General features: G+C 42.6%; 1 protein-coding gene across 2 annotated transcripts in view; it reads right to left on the bottom strand.

Moving 5' to 3' along the window:
* PIEZO1 (piezo type mechanosensitive ion channel component 1 (Er blood group)) overlaps nt 1-25,673 on the bottom strand; it is a 901,942-nt gene that overhangs the window by 256,739 nt on the left and 619,530 nt on the right. For both annotated transcript variants that reach the window (XM_086945809.1, XM_086945810.1), the window contains exons 12-14: nt 20,778-21,038; nt 20,009-20,123; nt 3,805-3,983 (exon numbers count right to left, since the gene is read on the bottom strand). In XM_086945809.1, the coding sequence (XP_086801935.1) occupies nt 3,805-3,983; nt 20,009-20,123; nt 20,778-21,038 (555 nt within the window). The remainder of the gene's footprint in view (nt 1-3,804; nt 3,984-20,008; nt 20,124-20,777; nt 21,039-25,673) is intronic.

Raw genomic sequence — 25,673 nt, 5'->3', positions numbered from 1 at the left:
CTGAGCACTATGGTTTGGTTAGCAGGAATTTAGGATTGGTTCTAAGAACATCTCTGTCCTTGTGGACTTGGATTAAGGGCTCCTTCAGTGTGAACACTTCCAGTTCACTAATGTGCCTGAGAGAGGTGATAGCCACCAGGAAAGCAACCTTACAGGACAGAAACTGAAGGAGGCATGAATGCAGAAGTTCAAATGGGGGTCCCATGAGCCTGAGGAGGACTACAGTGATATTCTACCTGGGAGCAGGAGGCACTCCAGGGAGTATCACTTTCTTGTGACACTCCATGAAGGCATTAATAAACAGAATTTTAAAGAGGGACGAATATTCCCTATTCAGCATGTAGGCTGTGAGTGCAGCTAAGTCTAAATAGATGGAGGAGTAGGTGAAGCTTGACTTGTGCAAATGCAAAAGTTAGGTGATAATAACCTGCACACTAGGCTTCAATGGGCCCATGTTTTGGGAAAAGCAGTGGTGATTCAACATTTTCCATTTTAACGCATAACATGCCAGAGTCGTGGGCTGAGGGGCTTCCTTTAGGATGGACATGCATTCCTAGGGAAGCGGAGTTACTCGAATTCCAGGACCCCAGGTGCCATACTGGAAGTGTGAGCTGCCTACCATCCGGATGCCTGACTAGAACTTTCCCAGCTTGAGCAGTAGTCTCGCATGAGGAGTGATGTGCCAAGGTTGTCTGGCCCACATTTATGCTACGAAAATGAGCATTAGTGATGTGTGCCTGAATGTAGTGACCACATATTGAAGCAGTGGGAGAAGTGGAAAAGCAAAGGTAAATACCTCTGATCCATAGTGCAGTGTATTTTGCGAGTGTGGGTACCTGGCGGCAAAGTTTGGGCATTTTGTGTTTGCTGGGGTGGTAAAAAAAAGTCTACCTTTGTGATGCCCAAACAATGGAAGTGCCTGTGAAGGACCTGAGGGTAGAGTTTCCACTCATGGATGTGTTGATGCTTCCTTCTGAGCAAGTCTGCAAAGGTGTAGTCCACCCTTTGGAGATACTCGGCCATGAGGAAAATACAGTGGCGGATTCCCAATGCCACATCCCCTGGGCTAAATGAAGCAACTGAGGGTAGTGTGTGCCACCCTGCTTTTGTGGGTTATACATTGGGGGGATGTTGTTGGTCCTTTTTGACTAGAGCAGCATGAGGAACTTGTAAGAAGACTAGAGGAGCTAAATTACCTCTAACAGCTCCAAGTACTAGATTGGAAGACCCTGTTGTTGCTAGGGCCACATTCCCTGTACAGTGATGCTGTGGACGCTGTGTGCCATGGCCTATGAGAGGGTTGTCCGGGGTGATGTTCACTTGGGTCTGCAAAAGGCCTTACTCCCAAAAAGTTGTTGCTTTTCCACCTTTTCAGTGTGTCCTGTACCAACACTATATCTTCCCAGTGACTCTCCGCTTGGGACCTTAGAACCATGAGGCACTATCGGAAAGAGTGCATGAGAAGACTTGTGTGTGGAACAATGGTGATGTAGGAGACCATCATTTCTAGAAGGTGCATGATAATTCCACTGTGAGCTGATAATTTAGCTGAAAAACAGGAAGCAGCTGCTGAAATGCTTGGTCCAGATACTATTTGGTGGCTTGGATTTGTACAGGCTTCAGGAGGGACTTTGTAGAGTTAGGATAAAGCCCTGAATGTAGAGCAGGGGCCCAGCTATATTAGTTTGTGCTGGACACTACAGCCTGATGTTGCTCTTCATAAGCCAATTGCCAAAGCAGGAAAATACATGAATGCCAGGCACTTCGTAGACACCCTTGGAGTGGTGGTGAACCAGAAGGTAGTACTTGGAATTGTTAGCGTTGTCCACTTAACACAAATCGAAGATAACCGTTGATAGGCAGGGTGGATGGGGATGTGGAAATAGGTGTCCTTGAGGTGAAGTACAATAATGAAATCACCCTGTTGAAGAAGGGTGTTGACATTCTGCAGAATTGTCATAAGAATATGATCTGATAGGATGTAGTAGTTGAGGGGCCACAGGTATAGGATGGGCCTCAAAGAGTCGCCCTTCTTGAGGGTGAGAAAAGAGAGAGTAGAAATCACTCCCTCCATATTGCACAAGCACCCCCTCTATACCACCCTTCTAAAATAGGCCATGCACTTCCTAAAGAAAGGCGATGTGTTCTTTGCTGTTCTTTGCTGAGAGCATGTGTAAGAGGTGGGATGCTGTGAGAAGTTCTGTGTAGTTTGTGGTAATATCAGTGTTAGACTACGGCTAGAACTCTCTATTTGGAAATCGCATACCCTCCCCCAGACAGGTGATGTGATCAGGGGGAAAGTAGGCCAAGTCACTATTAAGAGGTAGAGGTTAGATGGCACACTCAGAAATTGAAAGAGGCTCCACAAGGAAGATGACATCGATCTGGCTGAGATGCATGTTTTGTGACCTGAGAAACTTTTTAGACTAAAAACATCTTGAAAATGTACAAGATCAACACTAGATGAAAAGAGTATGCCAAGTATGTGTATCTACAGCCAACCATGCTACGAATATTTACATTCTTATGAACAGATTTGAAACTAATTTATATATCAATTTATATCTTGAAAATCTGGCATGGAACAGGTCTTCCTGGGCCTATAATCTAATCAACTGCTCTAGGTGGCTTAGGCACCAACCATGTAGGACCTACATAAAGTCAATAGGGCTCTACCTATCCTGTTGAGCACTCCCTTCCCCCACTGGAATCAGAATGCATTCACACTACAGGATGCTCCACCACCCTTGGTATTGAATTGTTATATCCACTGACTCTTTAGGAACCTTCTCTCCTTCCCTCTATTCACTCTCTTGATGCCTCCCCCGAATCAACCCATGTTACATTCTTTAGAGCCTTCAAGACCTGCAGGTTTGGATTTCTGACCGCCTGACACCAATAACTCAGTCAATATGCCAACACAAATCAGATCAATCTATCGGACAGTTATCTCTGGGAAAGAAAATATATGTGACACATAATTGTCAATGTTCTAGAAACTCTATCATTCCACAATAATGATAAAAAGTATAAATAATCAAAAGCAGTTATTAAATACTACAAAGAAGTTGCATTTTTCATTGATCATACATATTAACTTTTATTAACTAATTAGCACACGTAATCCACAGAAGAGGAATTCACACTCTGAAAGGGAAAGGCAAAACATATTTAAAGAACAACCACTGAACCTACTATCCAGTAACACTTTAGCCTATATCTATACTGCAACAACCATCGCTACTCTAACCCAATAAGAACTATCCTTCATCACATTTATGAAAATCTTTGTTTAATCAAACATGTAGGGATTCCCCATCCATCCACCCAGTAGTAGCCTTTTATTCTCACTAGTGAAGAAAAATGTGATTCAAATATTTGAGCTAATACTTTCAAACTACTAGGATTTTTCCAAGGTCACACTTGGTTTGTACTTTTACAGCAAGGCATTAGCCTTAAACAAATCAGTATATTTGTCCCTAAAATAGAGTAGTGGCCCATTACCTGCTAGGTCATGTCCTACTTATACAAGGCAAAAATGAATTAATGGTTTTTGTCTCATTAGGCATTGCCAGTAAGCTGGAGTTTTAGACAGTGGCACTGAGAGCAGGGGTTCGTGTCTGGGTGTCCCCAACTATATTTTGGGTGAAACTGTGTAATTCACGGTCTAAAGGAACTCTTCAAATGGTCAATTATTCACTTTTCACGTACATCACATACGTTCCTTGGGTAGTATATAAGACCCACTGTTAATAGGTGTCCATCTGTGTATAATAGGACATGTGCCTTTGGACTGGGACTTACCTGGAAAAGTGTAAGACACAAGAGGAAAAGGAACATGTACACAATCTTGTAGACGACCAGCCGTCCAGCAAAGCTTACAACGATGAACATCCCAGCACAGACATAAATCCAGTACTTCGCGTAGAAGCCCATGACCATCCCACCGAAAACCTTCAACACGTCCTTTTTCCTCTTGGGCTCTGAATGGGAAAAAATGAGAGGACTCTCAGGTCAGACTAGAAGTCACCAGTAGACTTCCCCACATCCTAGAATTGATCACGGTTAAAGCATACTGAATCCACATGCTGGACCTTTACAAACAGAATGGCTCCAATAAAGTGCTTGAACTGGCCCAGTGAAAGGGAACATTTGTCCCTGCGAATAGGAAGAGGAAGAAGCTATTCATAGAGTGGTGGATGCATGCCAGTTAGTCATAAGACAGTTTTTAAGGGCATCCCTGGGCACAAAGTACACCACTTAAAATATAAAAGGAACAAAGAACCACAGATTGAACTCTAGGAGGTAGGCCATATATTAGGAAGCTCTTTGGGGTAAGATGAGCACAACCTTCAATATGGAAGGCTCATGAGAGAAGGGAACCTAGTAAATGTTGAGTTAATCAGTGAATGAGTTAGTGAGTGGCAGTATTTATATAGTACGCACTGGGTCCTTTGACGACTACAGACATTTGATCTGAAGGACTGGTTACATTGCATATCATCGCTGATAAATAACATCATCTAGCCAACACACTCAAAAAAGATAACGAGGCTTAGGACTTAGACACAGGAAGGATTTGACTCCTCCTGCAATAGCAGAAAAAAGAAATAACGACATCTTTTGTTTTATCTGCATGTTTTTCATCTATTCATCTATCTCATTCAACTTTTCTCTCCTCTGACCTCTTTTTACCTCCCCTTCTGTCTAATGATCTTTCTAACTTACACAGTCTCTATTCCTTTTGCTTCCTATGCTTTCACTCCTATTAGTCTTCATTTTTTCATTTTTCTTTCTTTCTTGTACAGTCTGTCTTTGTGTTTCATTCACTCAAAATATCATTTTCCTAGTGTTTATCACCATTAGTCAGTATTTTTTTTCCAAACCTCAGTCTCCCTCCCTCTAACTCAATCTCTCTTGGCCACCCGGGTTTTCTTTTTCAGTATCTATACCAGTGTATATCTCTCTTTCTTCGGTCCACCTCTTTCCCTTGAATCTCCATCTCCAACTTAGTATCAACCTCTTTGATTAGGTCTCTCTCGTTCTCTGCTCATCTTTCCAATATCTCCACAAGTCTTTGACTGTGAATTTTTCCCTCATCAATTATGTCGCTCACCTCTCTTCTCATCTCTCTACCTGCCAGCTCTGTCCTTGTTTTCAGTGTTTTGTCTCTTAGAATGTCTCCCTCTTTCCATTGCACCTCATGCAGCCACCTGGATATCTGTCCTGCCACCTATGGATGAGGTTAAAACCTCCCATTGGGAGTTCTCCTCATCTAAGTGCCAGTATCCGAGAACTGCTGGACACAAAGACAAGAACTGGTCTTATGAAACAGTTTGCCAATGGGAAGAGCCGGTCTTAACATTTTTACAAAAAATCTAAATTTGGACTTGATATCCACATTCTTTATGATCTCATGAGACCTAAGTGACACCATAAACAATTAACTAAATTAACAAAAGTAATAGAATTGTCCATTATTCAACTTGCTGATGATATTCTAAAACCAAATCATCTAATTTTCGTCCAGAAAGGGTGGATACATATCAGAATTTCAAGATAATTAAGATGTAAATTACTCAAATTCATAAGAATTGTATATAAACTTCATGCCTCCACAACTTAGCATTGACCTATGCTTCAACCCCATTCCAGCATGTTATCCCTTCATCCATGTTATGATACACTCTTTTAAACAGGAGAGAGGAGGTATTTCTTGAGACTAAGAAACCCGAAGCCCAAGCATCATAACCACCAGCAACCCTTGTGTGAAATCATTATGTAATGTAATGTAAATTGATACTTGTATAGCGCACTACTCACCCGCAAGGGTCTCAAGGCGCTTGTACGAATACCGCTGTGGAACCCATCCTGGCTTTCCCTGTGAGGCGTCCACTCCTGGGCACCCCCAAGGTGGAGGCCAGGCCTCCTTAGCGTTGTGGGGCCGTTGTGGAGATTAAGCAAGCTATTGCCCAGAGTTGCAGAGTGGGACTCCATGATTGGAATAGGCACCGAGGCGAGAATTATCAGGTCCGTGGAATTTTTGAGCCCAAGACCCGCCAAGGCGGGGAATTGAACCCTGGTCCCGGGCTAGACCTCTGCATCAGGGTCTGCCTCTCTAACCATTGAGCCACACTTCTCCACCATTATTTTCTACACTCTCATCATAGAGCCTTCACCTCATCATCATTAACTATCCTCCTCAACATGCCTTCACCTTAAGAAAAGGAATGTCCAAAGCACCATGGTGCCTATTCACAAGCTCCCCTTTGTAGTGTGAAGTAGTCCTACGGTAGCAGTAACATACCACAAAATGCGATTCACAAACCTATGGCTGCAGCCCTCCACCACAGCCTCGCCTGTGTATTCTAGGATAGAGATCTTTGTATACGTAAGTCTCTAATTTAGTAGTAAATGTGGGAGGGAAAGGGGGAGTTCAGGGAGTCCTAGATAAGAGGCGTGATTCAGAAATATCTGTGGCTAAACATATCAAGCTTTACTATGGCATTCTACTGGTACATTCAGTTCAGTTACTCTCTATCTGCCCTTCTATTGGACTTGCAGCTCTCAATATACAAGTGCAAAACATTTCTCATCATTGAGGTGATTATCATTCAGAAAACACAATTACAAGCAATGACTGTGTCATCTGGGAGGGGGATATGTCCCTAGAGAGCCATAACAGTGATACTGATTAAAAACATGCACTCATTATGCCTGGGGAGCATATTATAGGCGTTGCCATTGTCATCAGAGGGAATTGGTAAAACACCTACTGAGATCTAAACTCTTATTTGCCACCAAAATACAAAGCATTTACTCAAATAGGGACAAACCTCAGAGGGAGGTTTGAAATTATACTTTCTTTAATGCAGAAACGTATATGGTAGCTGATGGGGAGGAACCAGAAATGCCTACTTACCAAAGCATGCATAGAAGTATCCCATGGCTTTCTGATCTTTGTAACTATCAGGCTACCTAAACCTCTAAATCTCTTTTTGTAATCTTCACTATCCTTACATGAATCAATAACACTCACAAAGAGATACTTTATGCTATACTGAAAAGAAGTCTTTATACATGCAATGAATATCCAGAGATGTCATGTGCTTATCTAGGTTCCTGATCGATACTGTGACCTTATGCCCCTATTCGGCTATAAAGCCCTTTTTCCCTATATTGGCATAACCGTTCAAGTACGATTTTCTGAAAAGTCATCTCTGGCCTCACACGAGCAGAGCCACAGAGCCACATTCCAGCATGACTCTCTGCTACTTCCTTTGCGACCAATTAGTGCAATGACAGAGCAGCAGTCACTATCTGATATTCCTAGATAACACTCCGAGTTCTTCAACAAGATAAAAACTTAGCAAACCTGGAAATCCCCGCTTGCTATGTTTTGATTAGTAATGGAACTCTAATGAGCAACTGATAACTATCACTTCCTAGTGACATCTTAATTGACGTCTTATGTCCAGCAAACTTGCGTCAAACCCGGCACCTGTCAGGTATAAATATTACCAACGTTGCCTTAAGCAATGCGAAGCTGTGAGCTGTGAGAGCGAACATGTTGCTGATGCCAGCTGCCTGCATGACCCCGTGTTGGTAAAAACTAGCACTCTGTCGCTGCAGCCTGCTATCCTGTGGTGGTGAAGCTGCTGATTACCATTATCGCCGCTACAGCGCGACCTATGGTGCAGTACGCTTGAGGAGCCGTGCAGCCGTCCTCTGCGAAGACATCCAGCCCAGCTGCCCGCGGACGCTGTCACCCCTCCTTCCTCCAGACGCGCTGAGAGAAGCCGCTGCCTTTCTCGTGCAGAGAAATCCAGTCCCGGCGCTTCCAGTTTACCCTCGCAGGTGACTGGGATATCGAGAGAGACCCCTGAAGGAGATACCAATCCTCCATCATTCTATTCAGAGGTATGGTGTTGACTAAACCCTTAGAAGAGAATTCTTGAAACAAACCTTGGCAAAACCAACTTAACTTAAGCTACTTACTTACTCCCCTTCTCACGTGTTAGGCCTAGGTCAGGCACACTGGGGTAGGCTTAGTTAGAAGCACCAGTTGAGTATGTTAGCCTAATGTATATATGACTGTATATATGTTTTATTACTTTTAAACCATTGTATGGCTAAGAAACCATATCAATGCTTTTACAGTTCTATTTTGCTATTCTTATCTTACTGTACGTACTTTTTATAATAACAGTTATTGCAATTGTGGCAATACATTTCTCTTGTACGAGAAGAAAGACTGTTCAATAAATGTTAACCTTTATTGATACACGCCCGTCTCTCTATTCTCTACATACCGTGAAAGTAAACTGCACTAGACTGACTGAGTGAAATCTATGTCTATTGTTTCACACGACCCTAGAGATCGACTCTTGATCTGAGGAGCAAAGTTGTCATGTTGCACGGTTGTTGGAAAGCTGAATCCCTTCTTGTCTGTGCCAAGGAAGCTGATCACTTCCTATGCAGAGAAGAAAGTTTCCAGTGACCTCTGAGCTAGTTGGTAACACAACCCAATTAAGTTTAGCATAGTCAGTGGAGGCCTGGAATATAAGCAGTTCCACGTCGATACTACTGTTTATGTTATTCCAATGCGCAGGGCCTAGTGGGAAACTAGGAACTACACTACATGGCGCCCTAACGTTTGGTAAGGCGATAAACTAACGTAAGACTTGTAGAGTAACTCAGTCGTGCATATTTCACACCCCTTTCTCCCGTAAATACTCCAATAGACGTCTGGAGTGGGTGAAAGGTTAAAATCCGCCCGACCTTAGTAGGAAGAGATTCCTATGTAAAGCTCTGGTTTATTCAACGTTGAAGGATACAGTGTTCCAAAATATTGTGCACCTAATCTTTGTCTCCTTGGAGACCTACTCTGCAAACCTCGCATTTTTACAATGCCAGGAGAAAATAACGGCACCACTGGGGCCGCAGTAGATGCGACTCAGCAAGGTCCCGAATACACAGACCCGGGTGCTATTATCATCCCGGTCCAGTTAAGAAGATCTATAACTTTAAAACTTATAGAAAACGGACTGCCACCTCAAGGTGGTACAGTAATTTTCGTGATAGAGGCTCACGAGTATCGGCAGACAGAGGTATTCTATTCATGGATAAACTTTCCAGCGGTAAACGCTATAACACAAGAGTTTCACTATTACAAAATAGAGGAACCTCCGGGAGAGTACGCTCCTTTCGAGGAGGTTGAAATCCCACTTAAATTTCAAGAGCACCTGCTCTGGTTTAATGGCGCCCTAAAACACAATGATCACATAACTAGGCTCGGTCCACTAGGTAGACCAGGAGCCACGTGGCCGGTTCTAGCCAGCTACACACCACATCCTGACATTGCAAGAATGTCTAGAGAAGAGCTGTTAGCACAGCTAAACACATTAATAAAAATACATAGGCAATTAGTCCAATATGTAATACGGACTGCAACAGTCCAGCCAGCTGTTAATTCACACCAGCTGACCCCTCATCAGGGGAACACAAATAAAATTACACCGCAGAACATACAGTCATGTCTTGGTAAAACACCCGTAAAACGGGAACAAATTCCTTTCTGGTTAGCCCAGAAAATCACTCAAATAGAGGCAGTATTTCCTGATACTACCCCTATTGAGAAACACAGAATCTTGACCATCTGCCTTCCTATGGGAATCGCACCACACGTGGAGGACTGCGACACTTGGGGTACAGTCTTTGCTTCCATTTACACAAAAACACACGGTGTTCCGTCTATGGCGGTAATACCAGACGTGCTAAAACAGATTCAAAATGAATTCGGTCCAGAACCCGCTTTAAATCTAGGTATGAAATTACTGAAAGACTTCAAGCAGGTCACGGCTATATTATTAGCCAACGTAAAGGGAGAAGCAGCATCTGTGGCGATTCGCCAGAAGTTGAGGGAAACAGATATAAAAGATCCTGTTGAACTTGCAAAAATCATAGAAAAATGCTATGAAGAATTAGGTAGAGACAGCTTGGGTGGGAAACCAGTTAAGCCCCAACTGCTCGAAAATCCAGAAAAATTATTTATTAAAAATAATTCAAACACTCCTAAAAAGAGCTGGGATGGAAATAAACAATCCACTCCCAAGGAAAAAGTTTTCCAGTCCAGAGGAAGGTCTCCTCGACGGAGGGAAAGAACTCCGACTCGAGAACGCCAGTCTCCCCAACGGGAGCCCTCTGAGAAAAGATATAACCTTAGAAATAGGGATAATATAAAAAAACCTGATAGATATCAAAGTATTGATACACGTCCCTCTCGATCTTTTCCACAGAATTCGGAAAGAAGAGGACGGTCAGACCCAGGAGAGCGCTCCAAGTCCAAAGACAAGGAACCTGCTCAAAATAAGAAATCTCAATTTCAGAAAAAGAAGGTAGCCAGTATTAGAGTAATCAACCATGCCGAGAATACTGAGGACACAGTTGAAAAACGGGGAGTGGGCATTGACAATGTTGGACAGTGCAGCAGAAATCAGTATAGCGCGCAAGATCTTGATGAATCATCTGGAGACAGTGGACACGAATGAATACATTCAGGTTGAAACTGCCGACGCCAGGCTTAGCGAGCCCCATAAAATATACGAAATAACATTGCGTATAGAGGGTGATAAGACTAGGAAAATTAAGGGTCTGTTTTGGGATAAGCTCTCGAAAGGCTATGATATTCTGTTAGCTGAAAAAGATTGGCCCCCAGAGTTTGTCAGGGAGTGCCCTCGTGGCGAAGAGGTAATTATGCCTGCCTTCTCGAATCACATACCGATTCACAAAAAATACACATATGCAAGGAAATGGGCAGTAGCCCAGGCACCTGCATTGTATAAAAATCATGTAGGATGGGATGAGGATTCACCTCCTCACAAAATCCAACTAAAAAGTGAACCAACTGCCCAACGGCAGTATCCCATAAAGCAAGAAGCTAAAAAACAAGTCAGGGAGATCTTAGATCAACTTGAGTACCAGGGGGTGATTGAAACATGCACCTCTCAAATGAACAATCCTTTGTTTCCTGTCTCCAAGCCAGACAATTCATATCGTCTAGTTTTGGACTACAGACACCTTAATACATGTTGCAAAACCTTTGCAGTACAAAACTCGCATAGTGCAGCCCTAATGAATAACATAGTTAGGAAAAAATATAAAACGACATTAGACATTTCTAATGGTTTCTTTTGTCAAAACATTGCAACGGAAAGCAGATACTTGACCGCTTTCTCCGCATTTGGGTCACAGAAAAAATTCTGTCGACTCCCACAGGGGTTCAAGAACAGCCCAGGACTATTCTCAGCTAGGGTAACAGAGTTACTACAAATCTATGATGATGAAGCATTATCTTACGTAGATGATATTTATCTCACAGACGACGACTTGGATACTCACTTGAAAAGGGTGAACACCATTATACTTGGGTTCGCAGCAGAGGGTTACAAATTCAACTTTAAAAAGTCCCGAATTGCCCATCTAACAGTACTATTCTTAGGGTACGAATTATCAAGTGAAGGGAAAAGCCTAGCGGACAACTTCTTAGAGAAGTGCGCTGTACTCCAAGCTCCAAAAACGCTGAAGAATTTACAATCCATACTAGGTTTTCTGAATTTCGGAAGAACTTACATCCTAAATTACGCAGAGAGGGTTAAACCTCTCTACGAACTAATTAAACCTGATTTAAAACAAATCAATTGGACTCAAAAACACACAGAAATTTTGAGATCACTGCAAACAGACATGTTAGCAAAAACAAAATTAGATACACGTGACAACACACGTGATCTTGTAATCCGAGTCATCCCAGGAAGATGCGGATTCACGTACCTAACCTCTAATGAGGGAGAAAAGGTACCAATTTCAATTAAATCTCACTTGTACACACAAGCAGAAAAAACATTCAGTCGCACAGAAAAAACTGTGAACGCAGTGCAAATCGCATTAGCAAATGAAAGAGAACTAGCACACGGCAAACGGATTAATATCCTTACAGCGGAATCCGCCTTCGAGGCGCTATTCAGCCCAGTAAACCTGCCTACAGTGTCACTGGACCCGAAATGGATACAGTGCATAGATTCTCTAGGAGCGGAAGACGTGAAATACTAATTCGCCCCGCAATACAGAGAACTGAATGATTTAGAATATGAAGAAGAATATCCTCTGCCAATCGAAATCCTGCCTCTCCCACAATACGCCTGTATAATCTATACAGATAGCTTTGTACAGCATTTTAATGTAGAGAGAAAATCCTACGATGCAGCATGTGCGATTATTAAAGGTCGTTGGCTGTGCGGTAAATTCAGACCGAAAGTAACAAAAACTGAATCAGTAAAGTACTGTTCCGTTCAAAGAACTGAAATCAGATCTTTAAAGATGGCGCTCGAAAATGCAGAACGCGAATTCCCCACACTTATCGTGTGCGATTCTCATTTTTGCGTCAATTCTTACAACAACAAACTGCAGAGTTGGATCGAAAACGACTACAAAGATGACACAGGTGCCACAATAAAGCATAAATTGCTCTGGAACGAGGTAGCTCTTTTAAGTAAAGAACTACAAAAGACTCACGTGATTCACGCACAGAGTCTTCAACGTGATGGCGTTCACGTTGCAGGGAATTCATTGGCTAATACAGCCACCGCGGAAGCAACTAACCCAGCTTCCGTAGCCACAAAAAAGCGTACAGATAAGTATATAGACGGGGAAACCATGCTGGCAGTAAAAACGACCGTAAAAGGCGACTGTGCAGCACTACCCGTAAACTATCCACTCAATTATGCATACATAATCGATGCAAACTCCGTTCCTTTTGCTCGAATCCCTGGAGTGGGGGATAGAGTAATTCCAAACAGGAGCAGGAGGGGCTTCCTCCTACTGGAAGCACACATGGGGTTGGGTCTGAAACACCAAACAATCAAAGCCTCTCTGAAAGAATTGCAATCAGAGTACTGGTGGCCAGGAATGAGTATAGATATTCAATGTTTTGCTCAAAATTGTGAAGACTGCAACAGAGATCGCAGTAATGAACAGGCCAGTGTAGTTTCAGGATCCCTTCTAGACAGCATAAGGCGGTCTATCTGCGCAATCAAAGAAGAGAAGCGCGTCCCAGTGTACAACGTTTAAGACGAAATGCACTTAAAAAATGAGGCCACCAGCACTCGGCTGACGCCTAGAACTGTTATAAAAGATTAGCGAGTCCATATCGGCACATACGCAATTACCACGTTCCATTCTGACCAGGGTCCTGCTTTCAGCTCTCGAGCTTATGGGGGGGCCATGGCTAGCATGGGAATTGGGTTGCGGTATTCTTGTCCATCGCACAAGTGTGGTAGAAAGAAAAAACCGGGACATAAAGCAATCTATAACAGCGAAGGTATTAGGTTCAGGCGCTGGGTGGGTCAAACATTTAATAAGTGTCCAGACTAGTCTTAACAACATGCCAAGAAATTCTCTAAAAGGTTTCAGCCCATACGAACTATTGTTCGGAATAAGAATGCGCGTTCAGGACCTCGATAGTCAGATGTCAGTGGTACAAAAAGAAACAAAGCAGTTTGAAGTAAAAGACCGTTTGGCTGTTTTACAGGAACTGAATGAAACAAGAAAATCATTAAGCAACATAAAGTTAAAGCAACAGCCAAGTACCACTGACGAGGCACCACCCGCAACAGCCCCAGCAAGGCCTGTCTGGATTCCAAAGATTGGGGATCTAGTCAGAGAAAAGATCGCGGTTAAGAAGGAATTTGGGCCTTCTTACAGAAAAGCAGTACCTGTCTTAGCAGTCACCGGAACAAGATCAGTTGTGCTACCGCCCCTTGCTGGTAAAAAGGAGAACAGAGCTGTGTCCATCGATCTGGTAAAACCACAAGCATGTGGCCTATAATCAACAGTAGGCCCAGTGGACTCCCAAGAAACAACAGAATACCCAAACTTGCAACAATCCAAGAGGTTCAAACTGAAAGACTCATCACATTCGATCAGCCTGCAGTGCACAATGAAGGACTATGCAAAAATGCCATGGAACTCGTGCCTCTTGAAACACATATTGAAACAGTTCGTCAAGAAACAACACCAGTCTACAATGATGTGGCATCAGAAAGTGCTACCGAGAGACAGATTGAAAGAACAATCCCATCAATTGACAGAACTGCCTCTGGTTATTTCATCAACTTCGACAACTTCTCTGAAGATTTTAACGACCCCGAAGTGATGCCAGAAACAAAAAAGTATTCTAAAGAAAATACAACAGGACTCCTTCAACAAATCAAAGAATTATATCTGGATTCACCGTTGATTGAGCATTGGATTATCTCAGGGGTATTCATACTCCTACTATGCCTAATTTTAGTTTTAATTTTAGGGAAGTTCATTACAATTGAATGGACACAGCAAGTCAGAACATCAACCTAGTCCTGAAACCTCACAGATCATCCCACGTGAAGAAAAGAGAACTGTCAACAGTAAATGTCACAGCAATTCCAATACCTGGTGGGGTAGTATGGGAGAAAACAGACTATGAGATCTATGGTCCGGTCGAAATACTGAAGTATCCTCATCAACTAAAGGTTTCCTTAAGTGACTTTGTTACACCAAGTACATTCTCTGATAATTGGGACTTTAACAGTATTAATGACATGATGTCTGATTTAGTAATGTCAGCTAGATTCACAGATCATGATTATTTACAAGGTTCATCTAGTTATGAGCAGTTATTCTGTTATACCCACTATGGGGATCATTACTTGCATAAATCTGCACAGCCTAGAAATGTTTTTATGTATAACCAATGGGAACATTGTTCTACACCACCTAAAAGCAGTTCTAAAGCATTTTTTGAGAAATTCAAATATTTTTCAGGGTTTAACACCAGTGATGCAGAAACGTTTTATTATAAACTGTTAGATAAAACAGGAATGAAAACAATGCTGACAAATTCAAAATTGATATATTCAGAAGCATTTTATGACAAAATGATGACATTTGGTTTTGATTATTGGAAAACTAATATTGAAACGAAATCAATTTGGGGTACAAAAGATTGGCAGGTGCAAGGCATAGAAGCACTTTTTAGAACCTGCATGATACCAGAACAAATGTTATTTTTAAATGACACTGTACACCAAACATCTTGTCTTGGCCTAGCCAAAAACAAAGAAATGAAAACACCGTCTATACCAAAGCCAATAGCTGAGAATGCAACTGCAGATAATGAGTTAGACGTGTCACACATTTTACATTTCAACAGAACACATCCTGATTGGAAAAAATGGTTAATCTGGCCTACAGACACAAATAGCTGTCAAGATCGATTCCTGAACAAAACACAGGGTTTAAAAATGACCAGATTAGACCCAAGATACTCCCAGAGACAACATCCAGGTATTATAACCACATACAGTGTAGGGAAACTCTGCCTAGAATGGCTAACTACATCCACACTGGCTGAAATTAAGCAACACTTGTCTTTATTAAAAGATGGTGCTGATTTGCGCGATTTCATTTTTGGACCACGCAAACAGCGTCAAAAGCGTTTCATAGCGACCAGCATCTATGCTGCTTACAACGAGGCTTGGAAAGTAAAGCAAATTGGAACTGCTGAAAAAATACGAGAAATTGATCGTATTAATTTGGAAAAATCACTTTCTGTAGTAGACAATGGGTTAATGACTCTGTCTTCCAGAATATATTCTTTGGACAATATTGTATCCTCTGCCTTTGATGTGATAGACAGAGATTTGCTAATGTTACAACATGGCCAGTCTCAATTACGCTCTATTATAGAACTAGGCTGGACGCTGCAAAATCTTCGTTCAGGCTATGTGCCTTGGCGTCTGATAAACACAACGTCATTATTTTCCATTTTTAACCTTACTGATAAACAGATCAGTTTGGCACAGAAAGGAGCAGACTATACAATCTTGAGCATCGAGAAACTCGAGAGATTACCATTGACAATGTCAGAGAGTCCTGTCATTGAATGGATAATACACGGGGTTATCACTATTCCGATAACAACTTTCCGCTTTAAAAAGTGCCTTGAATACATACCTGCTGGCCAATATGAACAATTGGGTAAGGGATATGTTAAATCCGAATGGAAATTACCATACACTCATTCTTGCTATAGTGACAGCGACAAAAATGTATTTCTTAGTGGTGACAACTGTAAACACTCACTAAGCGGTATACTTTTGTGTCAGGGTATTAATTTACACGGAGCATGTGATGGCAATTCAAACAACCTTTCATGCCACCAGCTAGTCACACCTGCAACTCAGATAGAGCCCTTCTTTATGCAACTCGCAAACGGGAGTTACATTCTAAGAACGGATCACAGGTGCTGTGGCCTCGCGCCCGGACTCTTATCTAGTAGAAGTAACGTCCATGGTCAAATGTTGCATGCAAGCATTGTTCCCGAGCGGGCCTCCAGACACAGTGACTCCCCTCTGGCCTCGTCTGAATCTCTATTCTATACGAATTGATACATTAAGCAAAATGAAATCTGTGCTTTTACAGACAACAGTGCCTATAACGTCATCTAAAGAGACGTATGATCTTCTAGTCGCAAGGACGGCTACAGAAGTCCATGACCTTTTATCAACAAATTGCCCCGTGCATTTCGTACAAATGCTCGACCAACTCCTTAACATGTCTAGTGCTACAAGCATCCCAGGCATATTTAAGACAGTCTTTACGGGACTGCTAACACCCTTCCAGGCAATTTTGGGAATCTTTCCTAATTTTGTGCACTCCATCTTTGGTGGTATTCCACTATTTTTTGGACTCATCGCAGGGATTCTATTTTTGACCCTCCTGCTACGTTATGGCAAGCCTCGGCTCAGACATAGCTCCCATGGGAATGGAAGAGACAATCCTAGCAATGCGCTACAGGGACAGGATAACTAACGTCCTCGGATTGGCCAGGCTGAGAGATCTAAACATGACCTGGTTCCTTTCATTCAGACCGATATGGCAAAATTGCATTTTACCTGTGCTACGGTGTATGCTTTGCGGCGAGGAATGCGTGTTGGACATCTGTCTTTCACTTCCATCAGCAGTACCAATGGACGTCGATACTTTGCTAAGTCCAATAACGGCTCACGCATTGTGTTGTCCCCAGCGGCTACCAATCCTGATGACGGCATTCGTGGAGACTCCTGTACTACAGCCAAGTGGTAACAGTGGAGCGAGTGACAAAAGCAACATCATCCAGGTACAACGTTCTGTGAGCATTGCTGATCCTGCCTTCGATGACAGCAATCATTCTCACACCTGCCAAGTTTCAGCGCTATCTAATTTGGTTGAACTATCACCTGATTTTGTAGACCAATTCTTTGCGAGCCTGTCTGATACGATGTTCTCACCCACAGAGAAACAATAACTTTTGAGAAGCTTTCCGACACACAGCGTTCCCATGAACTCTGAATTCGGCCTTCAGTCTTGATCAACAGAAACTGCCAGGAGCTTTGGTAAACTGATTTTTCTTTGAATTGGACAATTTTTTAATATTGACCCTCTCCTTTTGGCACGAACAATTCTTTGCTTAACGTAAAAACTATTCTTAGAGAACAGAAGCTTCACACTTCTATTTCTAAAAACACATCTAGAGACATAACAACATAACACCAGCCTCTAGCACACATATTATTACAATGCATTTTTATGTGATGATTTATCTCGCATTTCTTCTGTCAGAGATACTTCATGTGTAATTCTTTATGCATAATCGTTCATTGATTTCATATGCAATAATTTTTTGAATGATTACTATGCTTTAACACTACGTACAGTACCTAAATTCCATGTATTACAAGTACGCCTATTTCAAATGCATTTATGTATTTTGGGGTGGGCTATGTTACACAATGTTACACATACATCCAATTGCTTAGTTTTAGTAATTTTGATGGACATGAATTCGTGGAGTGGGTGTCATGTGCTTATCTAGGTTCCTGATCGATACTGTGACCTTATGCCCCTATTCGGCTATAAAGCCCTTTTTCCCTATATTGGCATAACCGTTCAAGTACGATTTTCTGAAAAGTCATCTCTGGCCTCACACGAGCAGAGCCACAGAGCCACATTCCAGCATGACTCTCTGCTACTTCCTTTGCGACCAATTAGTGCAATGACAGAGCAGCAGTCACTATCTGATATTCCTAGATAACACTCCGAGTTCTTCAACAAGATAAAAACTTAGCAAACCTGGAAATCCCCGCTTGCTATGTTTTGATTAGTAATGGAACTCTAATGAGCAACTGATAACTATCACTTCCTAGTGACATCTTAATTGACGTCTTATGTCCAGCAAACTTGCGTCAAACCCGGCACCTGTCAGGTATAAATATTACCAACGTTGCCTTAAGCAATGCGAAGCTGTGAGCTGTGAGAGCGAACATGTTGCTGATGCCAGCTGCCTGCATGACCCCGTGTTGGTAAAAACTAGCACTCTGTCGCTGCAGCCTGCTATCCTGTGGTGGTGAAGCTGCTGATTACCATTATCGCCGCTACAGCGCGACCTATGGTGCAGTACGCTTGAGGAGCCGTGCAGCCGTCCTCTGCGAAGACATCCAGCCCAGCTGCCCGCGGACGCTGTCACCCCTCCTTCCTCCAGACGCGCTGAGAGAAGCCGCTGCCTTTCTCGTGCAGAGAAATCCAGTCCCGGCGCTTCCAGTTTACCCTCGCAGGTGACTGGGATATCGAGAGAGACCCCTGAAGGAGATACCAATCCTCCATCATTCTATTCAGAGGTATGGTGTTGACTAAACCCTTAGAAGAGAATTCTTGAAACAAACCTTGGCAAAACCAACTTAACTTAAGCTACTTACTTACTCCCCTTCTCACGTGTTAGGCCTAGGTCAGGCACACTGGGGTAGGCTTAGTTAGAAGCACCAGTTGAGTATGTTAGCCTAATGTATATATGACTGTATATATGTTTTATTACTTTTAAACCATTGTATGGCTAAGAAACCATATCAATGCTTTTACAGTTCTATTTTGCTATTCTTATCTTACTGTACGTACTTTTTATAATAACAGTTATTGCAATTGTGGCAATACATTTCTCTTGTACGAGAAGAAAGACTGTTCAATAAATGTTAACCTTTATTGATACACGCCCGTCTCTCTATTCTCTACATACCGTGAAAGTAAACTGCACTAGACTGACTGAGTGAAATCTATGTCTATTGTTTCACACGACCCTAGAGATCGACTCTTGATCTGAGGAGCAAAGTTGTCATGTTGCACGGTTGTTGGAAAGCTGAATCCCTTCTTGTCTGTGCCAAGGAAGCTGATCACTTCCTATGCAGAGAAGAAAGTTTCCAGTGACCTCTGAGCTAGTTGGTAACACAACCCAATTAAGTTTAGCATAGTCAGTGGAGGCCTGGAATATAAGCAGTTCCACGTCGATACTACTGTTTATGTTATTCCAATGCGCAGGGCCTAGTGGGAAACTAGGAACTACACTACAGAGAAGTTGGCTAAACTTTGTTCATAGGTGCGTACAGGGCCGGCTTTAGGGCAGTGCGAATGGTGCAGCCGTACCTGGCCCTAAATTTGGTGGGGGCGCTGTGTTGAAAAATAACTGTTGGTTTAAAGGCACGTGAACCTCAATGTGCGTCCAGCAGTTTTCAGGCAACAATAAAAATGTCAAGATAAAACTGGTGATTACTGTTACTACTGGTGACAGATCAGAATTTTGTCTAGTGGCAGTTTTGACTCATCATAAAGTAGCGAGGAGAGTTAACGGGTCTGCTGCAAAGAATGTGTACCATTCAGATCACAAAACTGAGTGTGAGTTAACTAGGAGCAGCACTACAAAATAATGAAATCTATGTCAGAGAGAGGCTATGGAGAGATAAGGGGAATTGTTGGAGGGTGGCAGTGAGGGAATTCATGAAGAAGGAGGTCATGGGGCGGAGAGGGTAAAAAAAAGACTGTAGCACCGGGCACCACCATCACTAAAGCCTTCCCTGGGTGCATAACTCATTACATTTCCACGCACCTGTTTCTGCCACGGCCACCTCTGTCAGTGGGACCGATGTCCTCCTCTTCCTCTTCAGGAGCTGCACCTTCACAAACTGCCTCAGCAGGAGCCAAAATGTAAGGGTGTACAGGAGCTGAAAAGCAAAGCAAAAGTAGAAGTTAGGCTCTTGTCAGAAAAATGTAGAACCTGCAATACACACATCAGCAGTGACACTCATTGCATTTACTTCTTGGGGGCCAGTATCTCAAAAATAAAATGAATGGTGATGTAAAGTCAAAAAAAGATTGGATCTGATGAGCTATTGACTTTATATCTCAAAGTATGGAAGATCTCCAAAGTATCAACCTGATTTTCATCCCTAAAAACGTTTCCAAAAAGTACTAAGAATAAAAGTACTCACAACAGCGAAATGGGAAGCACCAACAACCCCTCACATGAATGGGCACTAACCCCTTTCGCATCAAGAACCACTAACAGTTTGAATGCCGACAAAACCTTAAAGCATGAATGAATAATGGACATGACTGAGTTTGGCCCCTGCTTCTACACACACGGCTCTGTTGGAGGCTTTACGCCAGTGACATTAACAGCACTGAACCACAAGAGAGACCTCTACCATTGCTGATGACTGATCAAAAGATGGACTTTGAGCCAAAAAAACAAAACAATTTATTTGCATGACTTTTCAACTCTCCGAGCCATCCTTATTTGATTCATACTATCTTTCTTTAACCAATTGACAGGCAAACTCCATCCATATAACAATAACCCAATATGAGAGGCTTACCATGGCACCCAAGTGGAAGCAAGGATACTGCGACCGGATCAGGCCGAGCTGTGTCAAGCTCATGAAGCCAATCTTTGTTGGAAGTTCCGACTCCAAATCCATTGCCCAGACGTACTGCAGGCTGCACAGGGAGATGCCGTAGAGCAGGATGAACGGGGAGCAGAGCATGGCAAACTGGCGCCGGTTCCGCACAATCCAGATGAGGCAAGCCCAGAGCAGAAGCACGAACGTCAGCCAGCTGTGGTAGGTGATACTCCAGACCTGTGGCAAGAACATGGTCAACACATTCAGCGAGTCAAACATGACCAATGTAAGGAGCGATAAATTAATACTGTGGACTACAATCTAAGCACTTTTATTTAAATGTTGACCACACTGCTTTAGTACAGACTAAGATGTTGCACAGCTGAATTAAGTGCACAAGAGAAGTTGGTTCTTGCAGGACTGACAGTGGAGAGCTTGAGCAATGTACTTTTTTCCATGTTTAAACTCATCTGGGGCTATAGTCTCATCAGTGTTCCTCATGTACCTTCAAGCATGTATGTGGAGTTAGGGACCCACCAAATTCTGTGTCTGCTTAGCAGTGTAACTTTGGTCCAGGGGACATTTATGCAACTTATACAAATGGTGTAAGGTCTTGTTCGTGGCTTATTGTTTCATGGCTTCCTTCTGCATCCTATAAATTCTCCCTACCATTATCTGTAAACTTGTAACTCCTGTGTAATATTTAACAGCATTCTTGGCAGAGGGCTTCCAGTGTTACTGCCAATAAAGTATATTTAGAGCAGCTTTAATGCACATGCAGTTGAAATCTGATTGGTCAAGAATATAGTCCGACCCAAAAGACCAATGTTTTTAAAACATCTCCACAGACAAGGCGGTCACTTCTTTTAACTTTCTGATGCATGATGACCCTGCCAAGGAGGAGTGCCTCGTATCCCACTGGGCTCGAGAGCCAACACCATAACAAGGGACATGGTTTGGCCCTTGGGATGAGTAAGGAGATGGTACAGAAGGCTCAAAAGCAAGAACATCAGCAGATTGGGACCCAGAATTGACATATGTGGCACAATAGGTTTTTGGCACCATTGAGGAACATTACAGCATCATAACCTAACTGAGTACCTGATAGATTTTGCTTTCGTCTGCATGTTTCTGGGGTACTTAATGGGGCAACAAAAAGCTTTAAGACTGCCCGGTATAAAGGACATATGCTTAACAAAACGGATTTAGACAAGTCTGCATGTAACTTTGAGGCAACTAGGAGCAACCATCCCACAACAGCTATATTAGCATTAAATGCAGAAGACTGTTGAAAAAAAGGTGCTCCCCAATATGAATGGCAGGATGTCTTGTTGATTAGGGCAATAGGATTTCTTTTAGCACCAGCTCAAAACTGTGCATTTCCATTTCTCTATGGAAATACACATTAAAGGCATGCAAATTTAATTATAACTACACCATTGTTCATCGGTGGCCAGGCTCTTTTGTACTACAACCCCAATCTGCTTAAGATAGAAGATGCTTTGCTTCGAAGAGCAATGAATTCAGCCTCACAGTGAAGGTCTTTCATTTGCTGCTGACTTCCCTAGAAATATTCTGTTGGACACAGTCCCACTATTTACTTTATCTTTATTTATATAGCACCTAGTGCCGTTAAAAACTGGAAACTAGTTTGCAGTGGAATGCATTGTTGTCTTTCAATTAAATCTCACGCACAAAGTATTTACATGAGTAATAGGTTTGTCTTTTTAGGTCGAGCCAGGGCAGCGCATGCGCTGCCCTACGAGGCATGCTGTATTTTGAGTCAATGTCCTTCGTAAATGCTGGCTTCTGATTCATTAATAGGCTTGTTAGTGCCTCCTTAGTACTGCCTTGTCTTCATATGTAACCCCTCATGAGGACTGGCCCTTTTACTTGTGTTGTTACACGGTATGTATTATTTAGTCTGTATTTTCTTTGAGTTTCTCCTACTGCAGGCACGTCATGCTTTCCTGCAACATTCAGCGTGCCATGCCACTTCCCAAGGGGCCCAGGACAATGGCTGCCGTTTCTTTGAAATTAAATAGGTCTCGCATTTACAAGAGTTTGAGCTATTGGCATTGTAAATGACAATGCCTTTAATTTATGTTTTAGTGATCAAAACAGACAAACAAAAGGCATTGTCATTTATAATGGCAATAGCTTAAACTCTCGCAAATGCAAGACGTATTGCAAATGCTTGTTTGAAGAGTTGTTTGGGGGCTGGCTTGAACATAGATTGCTACGATTAGACCTTCAGTGCCAAGCGCTAATCATCCCCTTCCCTCAATTGAAATATTATTACACCATGATCAGCCATGTGTCCTTTCTATAGAGAGGTGAATTTATTTATTTCTTTCCATTTCCATATAGTGCGCATCTGCCCAAGCCCGATATAGGTCACATTTAAAACCAATGAAGACTGGGATCTCGTTACAGAGAATGGTGAACTCTGAAACTAAGAACAACAGTAAAGTACGAATCTGAAGGAGGCCTGAAAAATATCACACAGACAAAGCAAGAATGGGAGAGAGAGAATGTTATGTTATGTTATGTTATGTTATGTTATGTTATGTTATGTTATGTTATGTTATTGTATCTTTTGTATAGCGCTCAGCTACTCCGAGGAGTGTCCCGGCGCTTCAAACCAGATGAGGAGCAGGGCAGGCAGAGGATGGCCGGTTCTACTGAACAAAAAGACAGGACTTCAGGTCTTTCCTAAAAGCTAGCAGGGTGACAGTCTTTCTCAGAGTGACCGGCAAGGAATTCCACAATTGTGGCGCCAGGCGTCTAAAAGAACGGCCTCCGATACAGTTGCCAATCATTACTCCAAGATTCTTGGCTGTGGCAGAAGCGGCGGAAGGAGGAGACATGGCCGCAGGCCACCAAGCCTTCCACCTAGGGTCCGAAAGGCAGCCAAAAAAGAGCACCTCTGATTTGTCCGAGTTGCACTTGAGGCTGTTTAGCTGGAACCATTTAAACACGGCCTCAAGGCAACCTTTAATACTCTCTCCATCAAAATCAGCGCCCTTCATGCAAGAGAATAGGAGCTGGGTGTCATCCGCATACGAAACCATCTGGGCACCGTATGACTCCGCCAGTGTCGCCAAGGGGGCCATAAAGATGTTAAAGAGAGTAGGGCTCAAAATTAAGCCCTGAGGAACTCCTACCTCCAATGGCGGCACTACGGCAGAGTATGGAGGGGCCCAGACCGTTTGACGGCGGTCCGCTAGAAAGGACTCGAAACAGCTGAACACAGAATGGGAAATAAGTGAAAACAAACAGTTAAGGATTGACAAATCCTTAACTGTTTAACTTGAGCTTGCAAATCAGAGAGGTTTGGTTTGGGAAGATTGCAGACCAAGTAAAGAGGGAATGGGGCGAAATCAGGGCAATATATAGGAGAAGACAGCTGGAGAGACGAGAGTAAGGGACGATGGGGCAAAGGAGCTAAAATAGGAGTAAATCATGAAGGATGAGGACAGTCGGAGGTATAAATAGGAGCAAGTGGAAAAGTCAGTGGAGGCGGGAAAAGGTCAGAAGACGAGAGAAGGTAAATGAGTGGCTGCTTGGATATATTTAAGCAGAGGAAGAGAAATACAGAATATCAGTTACGGATCAAAATATAGAAGAAAACAATAAGTTCGCTTTTTTCTGGAATTGTTGTTGGCCATCAGGTAGCGAGTTCAAAGAGAGGTGGCTACACATGAGGAGAATTGGAAGGCCTACATGTCTAAGGTTAATGTCTTAGAAAGTCGAAAAACCTGAGATTTACATTTTTTCCAGAGATTTTTAGGCTCGAATAAAAGGAGGCTAGTTTTTGAAGTGGAAGGGCTCAGTGCTACACAGGCCAAATTGAATTTAATTCTGGGGTCAAGAGGGAGCCAAGTCACAATACACTGGGGGAAAGGGGTTGATTGAATTTCTCTGCTCATTAAAAATATTCTGGCTGCTGAGTTCATCTGTGCCAGGTGAACTTTTGGCTATCTGTAAGAATGGAGTTGCCAGACTAACAACTTCCTCTTGAATGTGAAATTAAACCCTCATTGAATGCCTATGGATCAGTTGCTGGACTGCACGGGGTCAAGTTTTGTACTTTAAATATATTACCTGGATATCAGCACTCATCAATGGATCTTCAATGGTCTCAAAGTAAAAGAAGCTAGGTTTGTCCATGCACTTTATTGAGAAGCTCATCAAAGTGCAGGCCGCTGATGACTGAGGCCTAGACAGTCCTCCAAAGTGTACGGCTTCTCCAAGAGATTTCTCCTCTTGTTCCTTTTTCATTATAGTACTTTCTGTTTAGACTTAAACAAGTAATTTCACTTCTTCACTCAGTTTCTCTTAGTTAAAATGGGAACGGAGTCTTTCGAAAATACTATCTCAATGCATATAAACATATCTCTTAAATTAGCCCTGCATGCCATTATGCTGTTTTCAGAGTCACCTGTATCTACCTGAAGCCGCTAAGGCTCACTATGCATTCCGTGACAGATACTGGAGGGAATAATTGAAAAGAAGATTGCCTTCCTCTCCACATTCACCATTGTCAAGGTACTCGAAGAAATCCGTTTAGGAAGTCCTTCCAGGTTATAAGCAAAGGCTCAGTGTGACCTGAGAGTAGACTACATTGATGTATGAGTTAAGGGTAGGCCCTCTTATCATGGTTGGTAGGTCCGAGGGAGGATATTGAGGGAAAGGTTTATCACGAACACCAGATGAAAAGGGCCACATGTCATCCTAAATAAGCTATCCTATCTCTGGATATGATACTCAGGGTGGAGTTAACTTGTAATATTAATATTGGCCAACCTTAATGGGCCTCAAGTAGCTAGCAAATGGATAAAGAGCAGAACCTTCTGCAATTTTCCCAGG

The sequence above is a fragment of the Lissotriton vulgaris genome, chromosome 12 (genome assembly GCF_964263255.1).
Source record: "Lissotriton vulgaris chromosome 12, aLisVul1.2, whole genome shotgun sequence".
NCBI classification, from domain to species: domain Eukaryota; kingdom Metazoa; phylum Chordata; class Amphibia; order Caudata; family Salamandridae; genus Lissotriton; species Lissotriton vulgaris.
Note: the sequence above shows the minus strand (reverse complement) of the source record. Positions and strands in the feature narration are given on the sequence as shown.